This window comes from Notamacropus eugenii, chromosome 1 (assembly GCF_028372415.1).
Source record: "Notamacropus eugenii isolate mMacEug1 chromosome 1, mMacEug1.pri_v2, whole genome shotgun sequence".
NCBI lineage: Eukaryota > Metazoa > Chordata > Mammalia > Diprotodontia > Macropodidae > Notamacropus > Notamacropus eugenii.
The window spans coordinates 48,056,422-48,077,814 of NC_092872.1; the positions used below are offsets into that span (position 1 = coordinate 48,056,422).

The 21,393-nt window shown below is 46.5% G+C and overlaps 1 protein-coding gene across 2 annotated transcripts in view; it reads left to right on the plus strand.

The window, feature by feature from the left end:
• Positions 1 to 21,393, plus strand: part of PKD1 (polycystin 1, transient receptor potential channel interacting) — a 110,959-nt gene that overhangs the window by 49,551 nt on the left and 40,015 nt on the right. For both annotated transcript variants that reach the window (XM_072599516.1, XM_072599518.1), the window contains exons 2-13: positions 8,819 to 8,890; positions 10,112 to 10,183; positions 10,927 to 11,096; positions 11,447 to 12,112; positions 12,507 to 12,690; positions 16,125 to 16,339; positions 16,603 to 16,721; positions 17,406 to 17,529; positions 17,965 to 18,212; positions 19,246 to 20,010; positions 20,569 to 20,700; positions 21,157 to 21,332. In XM_072599516.1, the coding sequence (XP_072455617.1) occupies positions 8,819 to 8,890; positions 10,112 to 10,183; positions 10,927 to 11,096; positions 11,447 to 12,112; positions 12,507 to 12,690; positions 16,125 to 16,339; positions 16,603 to 16,721; positions 17,406 to 17,529; positions 17,965 to 18,212; positions 19,246 to 20,010; positions 20,569 to 20,700; positions 21,157 to 21,332 (2,943 nt within the window). The remainder of the gene's footprint in view (positions 1 to 8,818; positions 8,891 to 10,111; positions 10,184 to 10,926; positions 11,097 to 11,446; positions 12,113 to 12,506; positions 12,691 to 16,124; positions 16,340 to 16,602; positions 16,722 to 17,405; positions 17,530 to 17,964; positions 18,213 to 19,245; positions 20,011 to 20,568; positions 20,701 to 21,156; positions 21,333 to 21,393) is intronic.

Sequence of the window (21,393 nt, forward strand, 5' to 3'; positions counted from 1 at the left end):
GTGCTATTATATGTTGTTCATCTCCGTACTGTGAGAGGCCATTTGGAGGGATGAGCAAAGTTGCTTGACAGCTAGCTCTTTGAAGTCAGTCTCTTCTGTGGCCCTGGACTCCAACCCCTTCAGAGTGAGTTGGGATAGTCCTGCTCTTGGTAGATGTCAGATAGAGATACTAGACCTGAGATTTCATTCACATTGGGAACTTCTAAGACAAGAAGCTCTCTCTGCTAGTACTGGTCAGCATTGCATGAGATAACATTTGTAAAGCCCTTAGAGTAAGTACAGTGTCTGGCACATAGTAGGTGCTCAGTAAATGTTTGTTTCCTTCCTTTTATTTTTGTCTAGAGTGGTGGTATTAACCTCAAATAGAAACAGGGGCCCCTAAACACTAGTAAGTGTCCCTGCTGGCCACGTATAGGCTTAGAAAAACCGCACGTTAACATCGTTATTGTTCAGTCATTTCAGTCTTGTCCTTCTCTTCCAGACTCCATTTGGGATTTTCTTGGCAAAGATACTAGAGAGGTTTTCCATTTCCTTATCTAACTCATTTTTACAGATGAGGAAACTGAGACAAAAAGAGTTTAGTGACTTGACCAGGGTCACACAGCTAGTAAGTGTCTGAAGCCAGATTTGAACTGCAGAAGGTGAGTCTTCCTGACTGAAGGCATGGCACTCTATCCGCTGGGACACTCAGCTGCACACACACTAGCATTATTTATATTCTATTCTATTTTTCTTTATTTTGTTGCATATTTACCAATTACATTTTAATCTGTTTTCTGTACCCTTTGCACCCTGTATTTGACAACCCTGGCCTAGAGAACTGAAAGATTAAGTTACTGAGAGTCCAGGGTTACATAGCCAGTATGTATCAGAAGCTAGATTTGAACTCAGGTCTTCCTGGCTTCAAAGCTAGCTTTCTAGCCTCTGCTTCTCATTTCTTCTCTGTCCTTAGCAGAAACTAATTCAATTCACTCTGAGTGGAAAGTAAAAAAAAAAAAATGTAACAATCCCTGTCCTTAAGGATAACATGTAATTAGATAAGTAAATAGAAAGCGTATAGAGAGTCAAAACCAGGTAATTTCAGGAGCAAGGAAAGCCTAGGAAAGACTCCTAGGGGGAAGTGTCACCTGGGCTAAGCCTTTAAGAGAAAATGGTTATATTCAAAGAATCAGAGGTGAGGAGGGAGTACATTCTAGGTGTGAGGGACAGGCTATGCAAAGTCACAAGAGGTTGGAAATGAAAGATCATCCTCTATACCAGTAGGACAGTTTGGTTGGAATTTAGGGTGCATGATGGAGAGGGAATAATATAAAATATGTCCAGAAAAGTAGGATGGAACCAAATTGAACAGGTCTTAAAGTAACAAATAGAGGAATTTTAATTTTATCCTAAAGGTAACATGGAACCCTGGAGGATTCATGAGCCTGGGAGTGATATAGTCAGACTGGAGCTTTAGGAGGATGATTTTAGCAGCTGTATGGGGGATGGTTTGAAGAAGGGATAGACTGGAAACAAGAGATCCAGTTCAGAGATGTTTGCAGTAGTCCAAAGGTGAGGAAATGAGGGATTGAACTAGAAGAGGACATGCATGAGAGGAATCATAGAGCTCTAATCAATAATCTGGCAAATGATTGAATGAATGTGGGAGGAAGAAGGAAGAAGAGTCAAGGATGATTCCAAGGTTATAAACCTGGATGATTGGAAAGAGGGTCATGTTCTTGACAGAAACAGGGAAATGCAGAGGAGATGTGGGTTTGTAGGGAAAGTATATGTCCAGTGTGCAAGGTGATATAAGGACTGGAACTCAAGAGGGGGGTGAGAGCTGGACATGGAATCATGGAGATAATTGAATCTATGAGAATGGATTCAATAGGATCAGAGAGAGAGAGAAGAAGAGAGGAGAGGAGGGGAAGAGAGGAGAAGAGAGCAGAGGAGAAAAGAAAAAAGGGGAGAAGAGGAGAAAAAGGAAGAAGAAGGAGGAGGAAAAGAGAGAGAAAGAACAGAAGAGGGGCCAGGACTGTCTTGGTGGCACACTCATGCTAGGGAGGTCAGGACATCGATGATGAACTTGTGAAGAAGGAACAGTCTGACAGGAAAGAGAAGAGCCAGGAAAGAGCAGGGTCACCAAAGGTAAGGGTAGACTGTTCAGGAGAAGGAGATGATCTACAGTGCCAGAATCTACAGAGAAGATGAAGGATCAAATGAGAAAGAATTCTTAGTGAAAGGTGGCTGCCTCAGGAAGGCAGGCAGCCACCAAATGTACCTGGGTAGAAGTAATCTTCTCTAACATGTTGGTGATACTCTCAGTGAGCTTTTATAGATATCTTGTTGGACCCTCAAGACCCTCAATCAAGAGTCAGGAGAACTGGGTTCTCATTCTGTTTCTGACACTAAGTCGTGTGACCCTGGGCAAGACATTTCACCTTTTCTGGGCCTCAGTTTTCTCTTCTGTAAAACCAAGAGGCTTAGACTAGATGAGGCAGTGTGATGTCCTGGCAAGAACACAGGATTTGGAGTCTGATGGCCTGAGTTCAAATCCTGACTATTGCCATATTGTCTGTAAAATGCAAAGTAATTTACTGATCCCTCTGGGTCTCTGTTTTCTTATCTGTACAATGATGGGTTGGTCTAATAATCTTTTCCAGGTCTCTTTAGTTCTTTTGCAATTCTGAATCTTAAAATCCCTATGTTCCTTTCCAGCTCTGATAATTCTTTGCTCCTGAATACCATGTTCTTTTTATTCCCCCAATTTTTATTTTTTTTAATTAACAAGCATTTATTTCCTCTCCCAAGTTCCACCCTTTCCCCACCTCCAGAAAAAAAAGAGAAAAACAAAACCCTTGTAATAAATATACCTACTCAAGCCAAGCAAGTTCCCACATCCCATGCTCTTTCCAATACACCACGCATAAATAAAGTATAAAGCCAAGCCAGGGTCACCAGAGACCCCAGATTGAGTTGTTGTCATCCTTTTATAGACCTTGGATCTGTACTTGGAGAGAAGTCAGTTGGAGTTTTAGGTTCTGGTTTCGGTCCCCTGGGTTCTAGCTTTCTTCTGCTTGTCCAGGATATGTGGTAAGGGCTGAAAGAGCCTGAATGGATGACTGTTGAACCTCCTCAGAGAAGTGGCTAGTCCATCGGGGAGTGCTGGGGGTGAGAGTGGGAGGGGATGCACCCAGTAGGGCTGGCAGAAAGGAAGATTGAATGCCAGAGAGGTTTAGTGATATACTTGGGGCATTGGTGACAGATATCTGGGTTCCTGTGCTGTGTGCTCTCTGTTTGGATTTGATGACTGTTTATCCAGGGAGCAGGCAAATAGGGGGATTCAGTTCTGCTCAGCGGGAAGCTGGAACATAGTAGAGCCCCAGTATTTGGCTAAGAAGCCAGTGAAGGCTCCAGCCTTTTAGCAGCAAGATAAACAGAGACTGAGGAACGGGTGACAGACAAGCTGTTGAAATACTCCCTAGGTAGCTGTGTGCCTTTGGCCTTATCTAACCTTGTAAGTGGTGTTGTGGGCTTGTCTCTGGGTTGTCTTTCTGTGTTCATCTTATTGAACTGATGGGGAAACTGAGGCCCAGAGACTGTTAGCCTCCCGTACCAGAGCTAAAATGAGAGCAGGGGTGGCAGTCATGTCATCTCTGCCTGAATTCTATTTCTATGATGTCACAGAGCATTTTACAGAAATTAGGCAGTACCCAGTGAGGAAAAGGGCGAAGGATTTCATCACCTATCATGACTTTAAAGGTGGTGGGTACCAGTCCCAGCAGAAGGAACAGACAGAATATTGGAGCTTCTGTGAGGTAGTGTCCAGGCTCTGGCATCCGTAATGGTTTTTCCAGAGAATAGGATTTTTTAAATATGATTTTTAAAGGTATTTTTTGGGAAACCTGAGCCAGGAAAACTCATTTTTTGCTGAACATAGTACATTTCTCTGATCTCCCCAAATACTGAGTGGAGGCTGTGCTGGGCATCTGACAATCATGCCACGTGGGGAACCAGGGATCCCCCTTCGTGTTTGGTCAGCCTGGGATGAGGTCCATGGGAAATGGTATAGAGGGATTTGGGGGCACCCATGAAAGGGACTATTTGAAGAAGCCGACAAACTCCTGAGAAAAGGGGTAAAAGTACCCCTCTCACCTCATCCCATGAGGGCTGTTGTACCCTGGGATGGAGGTCTCTAGTTAATGATGAAGATCTCTTTTCCTAATCTTAGGAAGGTTAGGAAGTGGGTAGAGAGAAGAGAGGAGCCAGTCACAAACATTTATTAAAAATCTGTCTGCCAGGCTCCCTGCTAGAGAAAGAAACAATCTCTGCTCTTATATACTGGCGGGGAAAATAAAGAAGTGCCTATATATCTACATAAAAAGCATGTGTTTGAAGTGAATAAATACAAGGAAATTGAAAAGGAACCTTAACCAGTATGGAAAAGCACATAACTGCATTCGAAATTGGGACCTATTCCTGTCTTCCTCCCCATCAACGTTGTTTTTCTTTAGCTTTCATCTCAAGCATCCCAATGCGAACCTTTCTGACTGTTTCTATGTCAGACATCTGAGTCCCCATCTCCCTACTTTCCAGCTTCTTATCTGCCCTGTTCCACCTGATGTGTCATAGAATCATGAATTTGGAGGTGAGAGGGACCTTGGAGGTCATCTATCCTATCACCAACCCTTATTTTTTACAGATATGGAAACAGATCTAGAAAAGTGAAATGACTTGTATAAGGTCACCCAGGTGACCAGCACGTGAACTGGGGGTCCTCTAACTCCAAATCTCACCCTCTTTCCAGAGTTCTCTGTGTCCATCACTACTTGTTTGGTGATTAGACTCCTTGGAAGTCTGATGGAAGCTCTGCTCTAGAATCATAGAATCACCAGGTGGCAAAGTTTTTTCCAGAGATCACCTGGTCAGTCCAGCCAGAGTTGCTTCTTCTTCTCTGGGCCCGGCAAATAAGGCTCTGCCTTAGGGCAAACAGTTTGCAAAGAATCAGATTCTCTTCCCTCAGCCTTGCCAGTGATTTGGAAAGTTCTTCCTTAAGTCTATCCTGAATTCCTCATCTTGCCACAAGGTAGACCCATTTCCTCCATTTGTGGCTTCCTGTTCTGTCTACTTGGCTGGCAGGTAGGAAACCAAGGGCAGAAAGTCCTCCCACCTTCCCTTCTGCCTGCCAGGTATCATCTGAATCCCTTTTCCAAGCCCCAGACCCTGACTCCTAGCTGGCCGTACCCCAGCTTCATCTTGTCAATGACAAGGATGACCACGCAGACACAGATGGCCAGCCTCAGGTTAGGGGCGTCTGTATTGACCACTGGGTTGGAGGAACAATCTGAATCCTGGACAGGGCTGTTGATGGGCTTTCCATGAGTGGATGGAATTTAGTTTAACATCAAAAGTGGGTGAGAGGGCCCCTTTGGTTTGTGTGTGGGAAAGACATAGCCTCTTCTTTCCTGAATATAGCAGAACTAAGGAAGACAGAAGCATCCAAGACATTCTCTTATTCAGGAGTGACTTCTTTGGAGACCTTAGGGATAGTCAGGGAGGTCTTCTGATTCTCCCAGCCTAGAACTTTGTCTCTGTGAAAACTGGCCTGGCTGGGAAATGTTTAACAAAAGAAATAAAAATATGATACATCATAGACAATGTTTGTGGTTTTCTCAGTCAACATGCAGCCTGCAGGGATCCATTTCAACTGGAGTTTGACACCCTTTGGACTAGATGGCCTCTAAGGTCCCTTCCAGCTCCAGCTCTGGGACATATTTCGTCAGTATATGCAATGTTAAGTGCCTGTAGTCCTCCACCTCTGCAAAGGGAGCAGATGAGGGAACCAAGGGAGGGAGGTTCATTCAACAAATATTTGCTAAAGGCTTAGGGGGGTGGTGGGATAGTGTTAGGTAGATAGAGTGCCATGCCTGGAATCAGGAAGACCTAAGTTCAAATCCAGCCTCAGACACTTACTAGCTGTGTGACCTTGGGCAAGTCACTTAACCCTGTTTACCTCAGTTTCCTTATCAATAAAATGAGCTGGAGAAGGAAATGACAAAACTGCTCTGGTATCTCTGCCAAGAAAACCCCAAATGGGGTCATATAGACTCAGACATGACTGAAAAATGACTGAACGCCAGGCACTGGGTATTGTATGAGATGCTGACTTCCTAGGGAAGGATCCCAGGGATGCATCGTATTACAGTGGAACACTGAACTTGGAATCTCCTGAAGATTCCAAATCCCAGCTCTGCCACTTAGTGCTCACATCACTTTGGGCAAACTGTTTAGCCTGTCTAGTCTTCAGTTTTCTCATCTGTCAGAAGAGGAGCTTGGACCACATGACCTTTGAAACTCCTTCTATCTCTAAATCTGTGAGCCCATGATCCCTGTGGATCATAGGGAAGAAGCCCTTTCCTTGATCCTCAAATTGGGAGTCAATCTGGTTTATTGGAAAGAATCTTGGCATCAGACCTGGATCCAAATCTCAGCTGAGACACTCACTTTGTGCAAATCATGGAATGGTTCTCATCCTAATAGTATCTAGTGTTGTGTTTGGTTGAGGTTTTCTGGACTGGATCTGCAGTTTCATCAGTGCAGTTGAAAAGTGTCTGGGGAACTGAAAGGTTAAGTGATGGTACCCAGGACCACATAACCAGCATGCGTCAGAGGTGCTCCTGAACCTGCTTCTCTGCCTTGGCCTGCTTTCAGCTAGAGATTACTTTGATAACATCTCCCTTGCAGTGCTGTTGTGAAGAAAGAGCTTTGTCCATAAGTGCGAGGTCATACCTTTTGTGCTCCCCAGGAATCTGTTCTGTCAGGGTCACCCAAAGGGAGCTCTGGAGGAGTGGGATGTCTCTCCTCTGGGCACTTCATGGGGAAATGCCTCATCCTTTTCCAAGCTACCCTGGATTCACTTTTTTTAATCTGTCACCTGGAATTTTATCTAATCCCTTTGAGAATCAGTTTGTGCCACCCCTGCAGTAATGAGTTTGTTCAACTTGCTCCTTTCAGGTGATAGGATTAGCTAAAGTGAAAGGAAAAGAAGGCAGATAGCCAGAGACCACCTTTCTGCCCCAACACACACACGTACATACACATACACATACACGCATACGCACACACACGCACAGGCACACACACGCACAGACACACACACATACACGCATACTTCTTTCCCTCTCTAACAGAAGGTTGGCCCTGGTCACTGTGGAGAGAAAGTAAATATTTGAGCTCTTTGTTGCTGTGGCGACCCAGGACAGCTGTGTCTCTAGGGAGACTCCCTAACTCTTGACCCAGGGAAGGCATCTCTTCTCTGAAGGAAATGAGAGTTCTCAGGGGAGGAAAAGAAATGGGAGCAGGTTAGACAGTGGAGGTAGCTGTAATGTTCAGGGGTACTTGGTATCGTTGCTGTTTATAAATGCATGTTTTAAGGCCCCAAAGTGGTACTTGTATTTATTGTGTGATTAGTACGGCTATATAGTCTGTCCTAAGTACAGTGAGATCTCAAATCCCCCAGTGGATAATTTTTTTAAAGCGTGCAGTTGTCAATGGTCCCAGATCAATCTGCATCAAATCAAGGCATGGATGCCTCTTCCCTTTGTAGGGCATGGGGGGAAAGCCATTAGTGTTCTCAGGGAAGGGAAGAGGTTTTGCTGCCACCACCAGAGGACCATTGTCTGAAGTAATAGCCTTGGACAGGTGCCCTTCTCATCCTCCCTGTGGGAGTGCGTCACTCAAAGCAACATTCTCAGGCCAATTGTCACTGTTGTTACAAAAACTACTTTTCTGGTAAGGATTGATACAGTCACAAAGTCTACAAAGACCAGGAAAGGAATGGGGCAGGAAAAGGAGATAGAAACCATCTTTACCAAGCTTAGGAGACAAGTCTCCCTGAGATCCCCAAACAGATGCCTCTACATCAAAGCCTGGCCCCTTCCCACTGCCCTGTAGCTTAGTCTCTTGGGGACAGGTTGAGCTGACTATGTATTGAGGCAGAGGAATCTCTCTGCTGGGACTAGTTACTTGACAATAGGAATGAAGGGACTTACCTTTAAAGAGGAAGCAACAGAGCTGAGAAGAAACATGCAGGCCTGTCAGCTGGCCCTGATCATCTGTGTTAACCAAGAGTGCCAGGAACTCCCTGTAAGAAAACTCTCTCCAATGGTGCAGTAGAAGAGTATCTGGGAACTCTGAGAGGTTAAGTGATTTGTTCAGGGCGACACGGCCAGTATGTCAGAGGTGAGATTTGAACCCTGGTCTTCCTAATGCTGAGGTCAACACTTATCCACTATAGCAGGTCCCCTGTCCTCTAGAGATTATACTTACCCACCATGCAGTGCTGTTGTGAAGAAAGCTTTATTCATAAGGGTGAGCATTTATTATAAGGATGGAGATCAAAGTGGCCAAAGGTGCTGAGGGGACTATGCCTTTCTCAGCTCCATTCATGGAACAGCCCTAGCCCTCTCTTGCTGAGGATGAGAATTTGTTCCTTTTGAGCTGCTCCATGGCCCTGGACCAAAGTTGGCTCTTCTGTGATCACCTCAGCTACCCTGGGCTCTGGACAGTAATTCTGCTTTAACCTGGGATTATTTCTATCACCTTGGGCCATGGAGGGGGTTCTTTAGCCTGCATCCTTTTCCTTTCCCTCCCTTCCTTCATGCCTCAAAAACTCACTCATAGAGAAGGATGGGCTTGAAAAGAGAACAGGAAACCTGCCTGTCTTCAGCATTTCAGAGGCATGCTAGCAGAAACCTGACATTCAGTGAAGCAGCTGTGAGCCTGATTCATGGAAGTGACCCAAGGACCTTATCCATGGTCCCTTTTGTTTCCCCAGGGACATCTCCGACAACTTCATCAGCACGTTAGAGACGGAGTTCTTTGAAAACCTCTCTGCCTTGGTACAACTGTATGTGACCTGCTCTGACTACCTTTTGTGACCACCCTCACTCTTTTCCTGTCATGCTTCCAAAACTTGTGTTGGCATCAATTCATTTTTAATCCAAACCACCCCTCAAAAAACATGCCCGGCCTTGCCTCCCCAACCTCCGAGTTCCTTAGGACTATTCTTTAGGGGTCCTACAAGTCAGGTGACACCAGGCAGTGAGATCCAACCCATTCATAAATGCCTGATAGCTCAAATGGAGACATTAACCCACATGGGATCTCTGCAGAGAAGAGCTAGATTTAGGGTTTATCAAAACCAAAAAGAGGAATTTAATTTAAAAAATGTTTTTATCAGAGTCAAAGAAAATTAAGTTAATAGTTTTTGTTTTTTACTAACTGCAAGTTTAACTCATTTTATAATTAGCTTTATTGTTTTGAGTTGGGGCATTCTTTTAAAAAGGTAACTTAATTGTTCTTAAGCAACTTCCACTCAGATCTTACTCCCATGCCTCTCCATGTCCCTTTTAAACTCCTCAAGGGTTGGGACTTTTTGGTTTTTTTTTATACCCTCAGTGCTCAGCTCAGTGATTGGCACATAGTAAGGACATAATAAGTATTTGAAGCTGATGGCATTGGAGCACGAGCCCTGGCACATCTCACCTATTAAGACACCAGTGCTCTGGACATGAACCTTGCTAACTTCACAGAGGTTCATCATCAGTGGGCTAGTTGGTGATATATTTTTTTGATCATGGCAACTCTGTGATCATCTTCTAAGCCAGAGAGAAACTAAACTGTAATCTGTCCAAGTGAAAGTAGTGCCCACTCCATTGAAAGTGGAGATCCCTGAAATATTGTGTACCTGTCCCAATGGGAGGTGATATAGGAAGAATGCACATCCCCTTCCCTTAGGAAGCCCCTTAGTCTAGTGGGGGAGACCAACCCTATACACTTGAAACAATTAAAAAAACAGAGCAGAACTGAGGATAATCAAATGTTAGATTGGTGAAAACAAATAAGTATTTTGGGAATTCATAAGTCAGTGGTATTTATTAAAAACAAGGCAGAAAGGGCTTTGACTTGCCCAAGGAAGCAGTGAGGCATTCAAAGAAGGGACCAACCAACCTAGGCCAAGCTAGCTAAGTGCTAGGCCCAAGACAGGGCCCACATCAGTCCTTAGTTCTGGGAGGGAGACGTTTCATTAGGACTAAAAGACCTTTCTCTTTCCTTTCCTGTCTTCCAGAGACATCAGCAACAACAAGATTTCGACACTAGAAGAAGGAATATTTGCTAATTTATTTAATTTAAGTGAAATGTAAGCTGGGATGATTTTCATTCAATAATGACTGGTCTGATTAGTTCAGGAATCACCCCCTCCCCCAACATGCGCACATACACACATGCATGCACACGCACACATGCACACACATGCGCACATACATGGACACATGCATACACACACACCTTTCCCTTTAGACACATGCATACACACACACCTTTCCCTTTAGACTGACCCTGAGTGCAGCTTCTGGGGGACAAAGAGGTTTATCTGCATATCTACTTCTTGAGTGGTTGGGAGAACCAACTGTGGTCTAGGCTGCAAGATGGGGCAGGGAGCAGGGATTTTGCCTCCATCTCTGGGGCTTCATGTCATATTTGAGGATTTCCTGGGGCTTCAAGTTGTAGGGTCCAAACAATAAGATTAAGCCAGTGTGGGTTCAGCTCTCCCTACATCACCCTTCTCTGTATGGTTCGGGATCCTCCAGGAATTCCCACACTCTAAAAAAATAAACAAAAGAGAGCTGTTAGCAGTATTCTCAGAGGAGTTTAGATTAGACATTTCCTGTCCACCATCAGGACTAGGTGACACTGCCTGGGAGGGTGCCCAAGGGAAGTGATGGAATCCTGATTCCTAAGGAACTTCAAAATCAGCTCTCTTCCCATTTTTTCCTCAAGCGTGGGCTACTTACTTAGAGACAAAAGTTGAATTAGGTTGCCTTTGCCCCATTTCCTCTTTGTTCGAGGTTCTCCTGATTCTCTTCCTTTCTCTTACGGCAGAAACTTGAGTGTGAATCCATTCGTCTGTGACTGCAACCTGTCCTGGTTTCCCATCTGGGTGGATGAGCAGAAGGTCAGTGTGGTTCAGCTGAGGGAGGCTCGGTGTGCTGAGCCACCACACCTGGCAGATGTCCCCATCCTCAGCATCTCCTTCTCTGATGACACCTGTGGTGAGTGGGGCAAGCTTCCTGGAGGGGTCAGTTGGCACTGCATGCTGAGTTTCCCTTCTGGCAGAATCCTTTTCTAGGTCCTGTGGGGGAAAGACAGGAGGAAGGAGGAGAGCCAGTCCCTGACTTGGGGAGCTTCTGATGTGGGAAAAGTAGGTCAGAGACAGGAAAATGAAGACTGAAAAAGCCACATAGAAACAAGTACAAATTGAGAAGGAACAAATTAAGTCCATAAAATAAGAAGTGGTTCAAACCAAGGGAGGCATGTGGATGGGGGAGGGGAAATCAAGGAAGGCTTCCTGAAGAAAGGGACCACCAACCCCTCATGCCACACGTTTCCCTGTCGCTGCCAGATGAGGAGTCCATTGCCTGCCTCCAAGATAACAGCTCAAGCACTGTGACTCTGGTCACCTTCTCTGCTATGCATGATGGCGTCCTGGCCCAGAACTTCTGCAGTGCCTTCTGTTTCTCCCTTGGCCAGGAATATGGGGGTCTCTCAGAGGAGGGCCACTGCTTCTGTGGTAAAGCACACTCCCCTAATGCCTCCTCCAGTTGCCTCCTCTTCTGCCCTGGGTTCACGGCATCTCCTGCTGCATGCCGGGTACCTGTTATTCTCCATAATGTCTTCCCTGCCTCCCTTGAAGCCTCACTTCTGGGGCCTGGGGTACCCCAGCCTGCTGGCCACCCTGTGGCCTTCAATGTAAGCACCCCACTTCCTGCCAACAACTTGCGATGGGACTTTGGGGATGGAGCCTTGGCATTGATCACTGGCCCTGCCTCATCTCACCGGTTTATTCTCCCTGGTCACTATAATGTGACTGCTGTTCTGACCTGGGAAGCAAGGACAGCCTCGCTGTGGACAGAGGTGCAGGTAGAGGCTGTGCCCACAGAACTAGAGCTGCTGTGTCCATCTTGGCTACGAAATAATGAAAGCCTTGAATTTGGTATCCGAAACAGAGGGGGCACTGGGCTCAGTGCCATCTACAGGATCATGGCAGAAAGCGAGCAGCCTGCCCGAGGTCAGTTCCATGGGAATATGCCCCTTTTTCTTCTTCCTGCTCACATTTACTCATTCCAGCATCCTGGGGTGGGATCTGAGGGAAGTGAACCCACCAATTCTGGTAGTTTCCCCTACCTTCTAGCTTCTTGGTCTGTATAACCTAATTCCCTACCCACCATGTTCTTACTAATGAGTCTAAGTATAATGGAATAGCCAGGAAGGAACCTTCATGACACCCCCCCTTGCCCTCCCCTCCCCACCCCCATGCCCCTACTTGTCTGGGTCCAGTTCCCTGGAGGAGACCAAGACATAAGGCAGAATGTCCAGGGGCTTTGGTCACTGCTATAGTAGGGTCTTCCCAGGTTTCCTTCAAGACAAACATTTACTCTTTCTCTTTCCACCCTCTTTTACAGTGGTCCACCCCCTCTGTCCCTCAGACACTGAGATCTTCCCTGGTAATGGTCACTGCTACCGCTTGGTAGTGGAGAAGGCTTCATGGCTCCAGGCCCAGAGGCACTGTCAAGCCTGGGGTAGGGGAGACCTGGCCATTGTGGGCAGCCCTGAGATCCAACACTTCCTGGTCTCCCAGGTCACCAGGTAAGGGCAGCATTCTCTCTGATTAGGAGAAATAGGATACAAGGAATCCACTTGGATTGGTTTCTGGGCCAGGGATGGGATCTCTGTTACCTAGGAGTCTGAAGGAAGGGTTAAAGTCAGTCTAAAGATCCTTAGCTCTTTGAACTCCAAATCTGAAATCTGGCAGGAGCTCCATAGACACAGGCATTCAGTTGTCAGCCCCCCTCTCCTCAAGCACTAAAGATAAAGGAGGGAGCCCTAGAGGCAGGGCCTAGTGCCATCACAGTCTCTCAGGTGTGGACTCTTCATTTGACTATCCACAGTTAAACAGACAGAAACCACTGATCCATCAATGTGAATATTGCTTCTAGTGACATAGATTGCAGCACCTCAGTGTGTTGGGGAGAATTTCTAAACCAAAACAATTTACCACCCTGTTGTCAACTGGGTCGTGATCCTTTTTGAACTTAGCTGGGCTTCTCATCAAACAATAGATAGTCACTGGACCCATATTTGGGATTTTACTAACTTGATAGAGCCTGTGCTCTATGTTGATAGATAATAGATAGACAAATAGACAGATAGATAGATAGATAGATAGATAGATAGATAGATAGATAGATAGATAGATAGAGCCTGGCATAACCTCTGGAACCCAAAGTCAAGTCCATACCACTATTAGCATCAAGGGAGGATTTGAGCACATAGATGTTGAAAAATTAGGGAACCACTTTTGGTCACTCTTATCATCTTCCCCCCCCCCCACACCTTTCCACACAATGCAAGGAATGTGTGCTTAACTATTGCCTAGTTATGAGCATTATACATCTAAGTTAGGCAGAATTAGGATGAGAATGCTTGTCTAAAATCACAATAGCACAACTCTGAAAGACTTAGAAATTTTTTTTTAATTTTTAAAAAATTTATTTTGTTAAATATTTTCCAATTACATGTAAAAAGTTTTTTTAACGTTCATTTTTTAAAATTTTGAGTTCCAGATTTTCTCCCTCCCACTCCTCCCCCACCCCTTGAGAAGGTGAGCAGTATGATATTGATTAGATGTGTGAAATCATGCAAAGTATATTTTCATATTATCTGTGTTGCAAAAGAAAACACACAAATTCCAAGAAAAGTAAAGTTTAAAAAAAGTACACTTCAGTCTGCACTTAGAGTTCATGAGTTTTCTCTCTGGAAGGGGATAGCATTTTTTACCATGTTTCATCTGGAATTGTCTTGGATCATTGGAAAGACTTAGGAACTCTGATCAACGCAATGACCAACAGCAGTTCTAGAGGACTCATGATGAAATGTGTTACCTATCTCTGAATAGGTAGGGGATGGACACAGAGTATAGATTAAGGCATATATGTCTATATATATGTGTGTGTATACATTTATAGACATATATATGTATATATACATATATGTATACAGAGAGAGATGACTAATGCTAAAATTTGTTCTCCTTGCTTATGGGGGGCGGGGTGCAGTGAGGGAGGTAGGAAGGAGAGAATGTGGACCAAAAATAAAATCAAATTTAAAATAAATCACTGCCCCCAAACCCGCAGACATATTTCTTGGATTATCCAGAACACATCTGTTCACTATAGTATGGATAATTGAGAGACTGCTGGAAAAGGGGTGGTAGGGAATTGCTAGTGGGGATTTCCCCCAAACCTCAGGGGACCAGGAAGCAGGACATAAGATATGTATACACTGGGTCTGGGGACTTTAGTCCCCTGGATGTAGTCAACTTTTGCAAATACCCACTGGAGAAGTCCAAGAGCGAAAAGGGGAGAGAATGAGAGCTGAGGTGGAAGAAAGGAGGGAGAATAGGAGGGGGCAGCTGGACTGGGCAGCTTGGTCCGGAGGTGGTTCTGTCCAGTTGGCCAGCTGCCATAGCAGGGCTATTATTGCTCTGGCCCTGGGGAGGAGAAGAACTCTTCCGGCCTGATGGCTTGCTCTTGTCAACACTACCAGATGCAGATGTTGGCCAGGGGCTGCTTTTATAAACATGTCTAGGAAAGCACACGGAATGGCCCAGATGTAGGGGTGGAGGGGTGTTTCCCAGTAGCCCCTCCCCCATCACCACCCAGTAGGGGAATCTGTTTCCCAGATGTATGGAGCAAAATGGAACAGTCCCTGGAATTCTCTGATGCCCCAGGCCCATCCTAACCTCACACTCAATATTCTCAGTGAATTTATACCCCAACCCTCCAATCTCAAGTGTCTCCTGAGGGCTCACATCCCTGGAGAGAAGAAACTCTTTCTTGGCTACAGTGTTTCTCGATACCAACTTCTCGTATTGAGTACTTGTATGATCTCTGTGACTGTGCGTCTGTCCTTTCCTGATTTCTCCCACCTTGGGCCCTGTATGCTTGAATATTCAGACTCTCTTAAACAAGTCCTGGTGAAAGCAGGTGTGACCAACTGTCTCTGGGAAGACACGCGTGGAATCACCCATTGTGAAGGCTTCAGATTTCTCAGGGAAATGAAGCAGAAATGTGGTTCCCATCAGCAAGAAGCTTTTAGTTGCTTGGTTGCTTTCTGACTGTTTTCTTCTCTCTCTGTCTCTGTCTCTCTGTCTCTCCTACCCTCCCAGGAGACCAAGAAACAAAGCAAAGTTATTTTCTAAAAGCCACTTATCCATATAAATACATGTGGGCATGTGTGTGTGTTTGTCCATTTATTTCCTAGTGATGCTACCCCCTCTCCCTCCCACTAGGACACAGAGAGGTTTTCAAACCCTGAACATCAGTGACAGAAGGGGACCTTGCATGGGAGACCCTGGGTCCCAGCCCTAAGGTCACAGCTCAGTACAGAGCTGAGCTGCTCATTCTCAGTCCATGCTGCAGTTCTACAGCTATGGGTCTGAATAGGGGAGGATTGGGAAGGGGCGCTTCCACTTTGGGAGAGAGAAGAAGCTTCCTTCCTCGTGATTCATGCACACGCCCATCCTGACGTGGTGTGGCAGGGAGTGCCAGCTGGGAGAAAACACTTGGAGAAGGCCTTGGCAGCTAGGGGACAGGGAAGTTATATGAAAGAAGAGGCCTGACTGTGACTAGGACTCTGTGGACATTAAGCTCAGAGTCCCCATAAGCACTGACTTTGGAGCTATACACCATGCTATATAGACTATAATCCTCCAGGACTTTGCTCTTAAATTAGTGACTCCATTTTTCCAACATGAGCTTTCTACCCAGGTCACGAGTCTGAGGCTTAGAAGGGACAGAGACACACAGAGTCTATACTTGGACATGAATAAGCGCCAAAGAAAAGCCGCTTCCCTTTCTCTCACCATCATGCCTTGCTCTGCCCTATGTGAAGGGAATTGATTTCCTGGTCTGGAGGACAGGAGAACTCTCTGTTTCTTGGGGCTTCTTGGGAACTTCTCACCCTTCCCCTGTCTCAAATGTCACTGGGGCCATAGGTAAGTGGACCCTAACTATTGACAGGAGCCTCGATGTATGGATTGGCTTCACGGCCTTGACGGGTCCTGGGGTGCCACCCCACGGAGAGGCTTTCAGCCTGGAGAGCTGTCAGAACTGGCTGCCTGGAGAGCCACACCCCGCCAACGCCGAGCACTGTGTGCGCCTGGGCCCCGCTGGCCAGTGCAATACCGACCTCTGTACGGCCACCCACAGCTATGTGTGCGAGTTCCAGCCCACAGGTATTCAGTCTTGGGAGATAGGGAGAGAACTCATACACACACACACACACACACACACACACACACACACACACACACACACACACAGACACACACAGACACACACAGACACACACACACACACACAGACACACAGACACACACACACTACAGGCCCCTTCTTCTCTCTGGCCATTCAAGCTATTGCTTCCTCATCTCCAAAATGGGAGACCTCCTTCTGACCCTCAAGAGCACGAAACTCAGCAGTCTCTTCTCCTTACTAGGCGCTGTGTCTAATGCAGAGAATTTCTTTGTGGGTGATGCCAGCTTGGATCTACCAGGACCCATGGTCCCCTTGGAGGAGCAGGATGTCCTCTCTGCCCCAGGACATGAGACTGTGGAGGTAACATGGAGCTTCTGCCTCTTAAATCTTTCCTGCCAATGCTGCTGAAAACTCACCTCTTCCAGGAAGCCTCAGCTGATTCACTCACACCTGACACGCGTTTGTCATCTCCCACCTCCATCTTTCACCCTTTTTTGATTGCCTTCTCGGATCTTTTTTATAAGTTCGCACCTTGTCTTTCTAATTAGGTTAAGAATCCCTCCCTAGAGGGCTGGGAACTCTTCCTCCCCAATCAGACTGGAAGATTCCTGAGACCTCCCTCCTCTCTCAATGAGACTAGCATTTACCTGACAATAGGAAGTGTCTCTCCGCCCCCCCCCCCCCCCCCCATCAGATTGGGTGTTCCCCTAGGGTGGAATCATGTTTCTTGTCACACTACAGGTTCCCTAAAGACAAGGATGGTCTCTGTCCTATCAGATTAGGAGCTCTCCTCTCCCCCCAGTGACAAGGATTATCTATACATCACACTGGCCAGTGCCTTTTCTTAGACTGGGAGTTTCCTGAGGTCAGAAATTCTTTTTCTCCCTCTTTCATACAAAGATCTCTCCATGAGTACAGATCCTCTCTCTTTCCCCTTTCCAGCTAGCTCTGAACAGAGTCTTCAACACACAGGACCATTCAATCCAGGTTGGCAACATACAGGTCTCTAGCTGTACATTGAGATTCATTTCCCTCTCTATCCAGGTGATGATTTTTCCTGGCCTGGTGCTGCAGCGAAAGGGTTTTCTCACTGCTGCTGAGTTTGGGACTCAGGATCTGACAGAGCCTGTACAAATGAGGCTTCAGGTGTATCGTCCTGTGGGAGGAGGTAAGATGCTGTCATATTTTTATGGCTTGGCCCAAGGATGGGAGGGAAGTGGGGAAGAGTATGGCTCACTAGGGAAAGGATTTAGAGGCCTGGCCTGGTCCCTCTGTGCATGACCAGTGCCCATGAGTTAGACACAACTGTTTGGATAATAGTAATGTTTATCTATTCAGAAACACAGAAAGGATGAGACAAGTCCAGCGTAATTCAGAAAGAGTATATTTGGGTCATGATTCCAGCCCATAATTTTTTGCCCCCTTGACCTCACCCACTTGGTCTGTGCTGAGACTGGGTCTTCATTATTTATTGCTTGAGAAAGATACCAAACAGTTTATCTTCTTGGGAGGAGGGCAGAAGGGTTAGTTGGGTGTGAGTGAGGTTTTCCCTTTAGGGCAAATGGGCCCTCCAGCTTATATCACCTTCTTACTCTCCTTCCAGGTATCCCAGAGAACACCAGCCAACTTTCATGCCCACCCTTAGACAATCAAACATGGGTGCCTCTTGAGTGTTTGGCTGGGGAGCACTGGTGCCCTTTGGCAAATATGTGCTTGCCCCTAGACAGTCCTTGCAGCATATCCTGTGTTAATGATTCCTCCTCTGAAAAAGACAGCCATTGGTCCAGCTACTACTCACTTTGGAGGGAGTTCCTGTTCTCCATCCCAGCAGGCCCTTCCTTGCAGTACTCAGTATGTATTCCTAGCTCTGGACCTGGGCCCTGAAGGTGGGGAGAGGAAAGAATAGAGGAGAAGGGGGAAGGGGAGGGGAAAGGAGAAAGTTCTTCTCTTCAGCGATGTCTGTTAGAGCAAGGGTTCTAAACCTGGGGTCTGTGAACTTGGTTTTTAAAAAAACCTATTTTGAACCCTGAGAAAATTTGTGATGAAGGGAGGGGAGTGGTGGTGAGGGGGGGGGGGAACCCCTGCTTCTGTAAAATGATTCTTTGAAACACAATTCACAGGACCAAAAACCCTGGAAATAACCCCTTTGTCCAAGGATTAGGGAATCAGCTGGGCAAACTAATATATGACTATGTGACAGCGATATTATGAAGAATGTGGAGTTTTGTGAGAAGCCTTACATGAAGGAATGCAGAGGGCAGGAAACAGAGTCCATATAGCAGTGTACACACTGACAACAACCATGAAAATAATAACAGAACGACCCAGAAGCAAAGGCAGAGAAAAAGAGTACATTTCTGGTCTTCATTGGTTAAAGTCAAGGCTTTTTAGAAAATTAACTAAGTTTCATGTAAAAATATATATTGGGAGGGGAAAAACTGTGTTTCATCATAATTATTTTCCTTTGTAATCCTATGTATTTTATTTTATGCTCATAAAAGTATCATTTTGAGAAGGGATACATAGGTTTCACCAAATTATCAGAGGTGTTTAGGACACAAGAAAGTTTTAAGGGCTCCTGTGTTTGAGGGAACAGACTGCTCTTATGCCACATTCCCAGGGATAGAGTCCCGACTGGGATGGCAATGAAGACATACATTGGGGGAGAAGGAGCAGTCGAGAGTCTGGGTCTGTCCTCACTGCCCTTCAGGGCAGTATCAGGGCAATAGGACTGAAGTTTTTCCAGGTCATCTTATGCTTCCTTTTGTTTCAAGGAAGGTTCTGCCTAACCCCCTTATACATCCTGGTAACTGCTTCCCAGAAATCAGTGGTGGGGGTCACTTGGGCTGGCTGGCATATCTAATAGTGCTGCTCTCCACTCCAGGTGAGCTTCAGCAGCAAGAATCTCTCTTTGCTTCCTGGGGACCTCTTCGGTATCCAACATGACGCAGGCCCAGGTGCTCTCCTCCACTGTCTGCCCCGTCATGAAGCACTTACCCACCTACACCTCCAGTCTGAGTGTTTAAGTGCCAACGTCTCCACTTGGCTGCACAGGCTGCCTGCTCACCTCTTTGGGGTGCCTACCTCCAATGGCACCACCTGTGCCCTACATCTGCTCTTTGCTACAGAACAGGTGACCCCTCTTCTTGGCCAGCCCTCTAACCCTGGGCTACAGCACCTTGGGCACTATGTGGTTCGAGCTTCTGTGGACAATGGTGTGTCCAGCCACAACCTGTCCTGCAGTTTTGATGTGCTCTCGCCTGTGGTGGGACTCAGAGTCATTCATCCTGCCCCCCAGAGTGGTCGATTCTATGTGTCTACCAACTGGACTTACTTAGTGCTGAAGATCAGTTCAGGGGTCAACTCCACAGCCAGTCGATTGGGCAGCAACCAGAGTGTGCCCTTTGAAGCCTCCTGCCCTCCAGGGGTGGCCCAGTTGACAACAGACTGTATCCGGGAAACCAATGACACCTGGTTTGCATTATTTGAACTTGATGGTCTTGGGGACGATGAAAGCCTGGTGGAGATTGTGGCAGAAAACCATGTGAGCCGTGAGAACATCAGCATCCAAGTGAAGGCAGAGGAGCCTATCCGGGGACTCAGTGCCACCCCAAATCCCCAGACCCGGGTGTTGCAGAGCACCTTAGTAGTGAGTAGGGATCCGGGAACAGATGGGTTGAGAGGATATAAGTACCATGTACTTAAAAGGATTCTTCTTTTCTCCTTTCTCAGGGGATTGGGAATAACAGCAGCCTTAGTCCTTGGCTCTTTGGGGTCTAGAATCTTGGGCAATACATTTAACTGGTCCTAAGTGGGGAGCATTTCTTCCTGATCACAGTTATAGACTGACTGGCTGGTGTTGGGGCAGAGAGGCAGGTTGGAGAAGAACTCTAGCCCGTCAGGCGGTTTATAGAAAGGACTGCATGTGCTGGTTAAGGGGGACGTCTGCAAAAATTATTTCATTTTTGACTTTGTGTCCTCATATAAGTGTTTAATGAATGTTTGTTGAATGATGAATAAAAGTCCTCATGGCTCTTACTGGAGCCAGGAGGAATTATGACCAGACAGGGTTGGGTAAAGGAGCCATAATTAGGTACAGTCTGGGATTCCCTAATGCCCTTCCTGGCCTGTTTTGGTAGGAGGGGGTCTCAGCTGGCTGCCCTCCAACTTGGGAACATGGAAAACATGACTGTATCCCTCATTGCAGAGATACAGCCCTGTAGTTGATGCTGGCTCCGATGTCGTCTTTAAGTGGACCATCGATGACAAACAGTCTCTGACCTTCTACAACATTGTCTTCAATGTCATCTATCAGAGTGCTGCTGTCTTTAAGCTCTCGGTAAATAGAAATTGGGCCCCGGCCACTTGTCCGTTCCCTGGGCTTTAGAGAGGCCGGCTGGCTGCTCTGGGCCTGGGCATCCCTGCTTCCTAAGCAGGACAGGCTGATGCAGCAACTGCTTCCTGTGATCTCACCTCTGCTTTTTTTTCTGCTTTGCTTCTGTTCCTGAAGGGTCCTGAAAAACCTAAGGGTGAGTGAGTTGGTTGGGAGTGTTGGGAGAGGGAAGGGGGAGGAGGAGAAGAGCTCTGTGGGTCTTTTCTCTAAACTTCTGCCTCTAACCTTCTGTTCGTGTGTGTGTGTGTGTGTGTGTGTGTGTGTGTGTGTGTCTGTGTGTCTGTGTGTGTGTTGCTCCATCTTTGAATTCCTGTCTGGCTTCCTTTTCTCTTACTCTCCCCTGCCTCCGCTCTGAGGACCTGGTTCAAGGTCTCTGGTCCCAGCCCTGCTTGTGTCCTACAGCTGACAGCCTCCAACCATGTGAGTAATGTCACCGTGAACTACAATGTCACAGTGGAGAAGATGAATAAGATGAGAGACCTGGTGGTGTCAGAGGTTCCAGCCGTCATTCCCCAGAATACCACGCTGCAGCTTGGTGCCAGTGTCCAAGTGGATTCAGCTGTGGAAGTAGCTTTCCTGTGAGTCTTCCCCCACAGCCATAGGGGACTGGCCACACAGGCTCTTGGATCCATGTTCCAG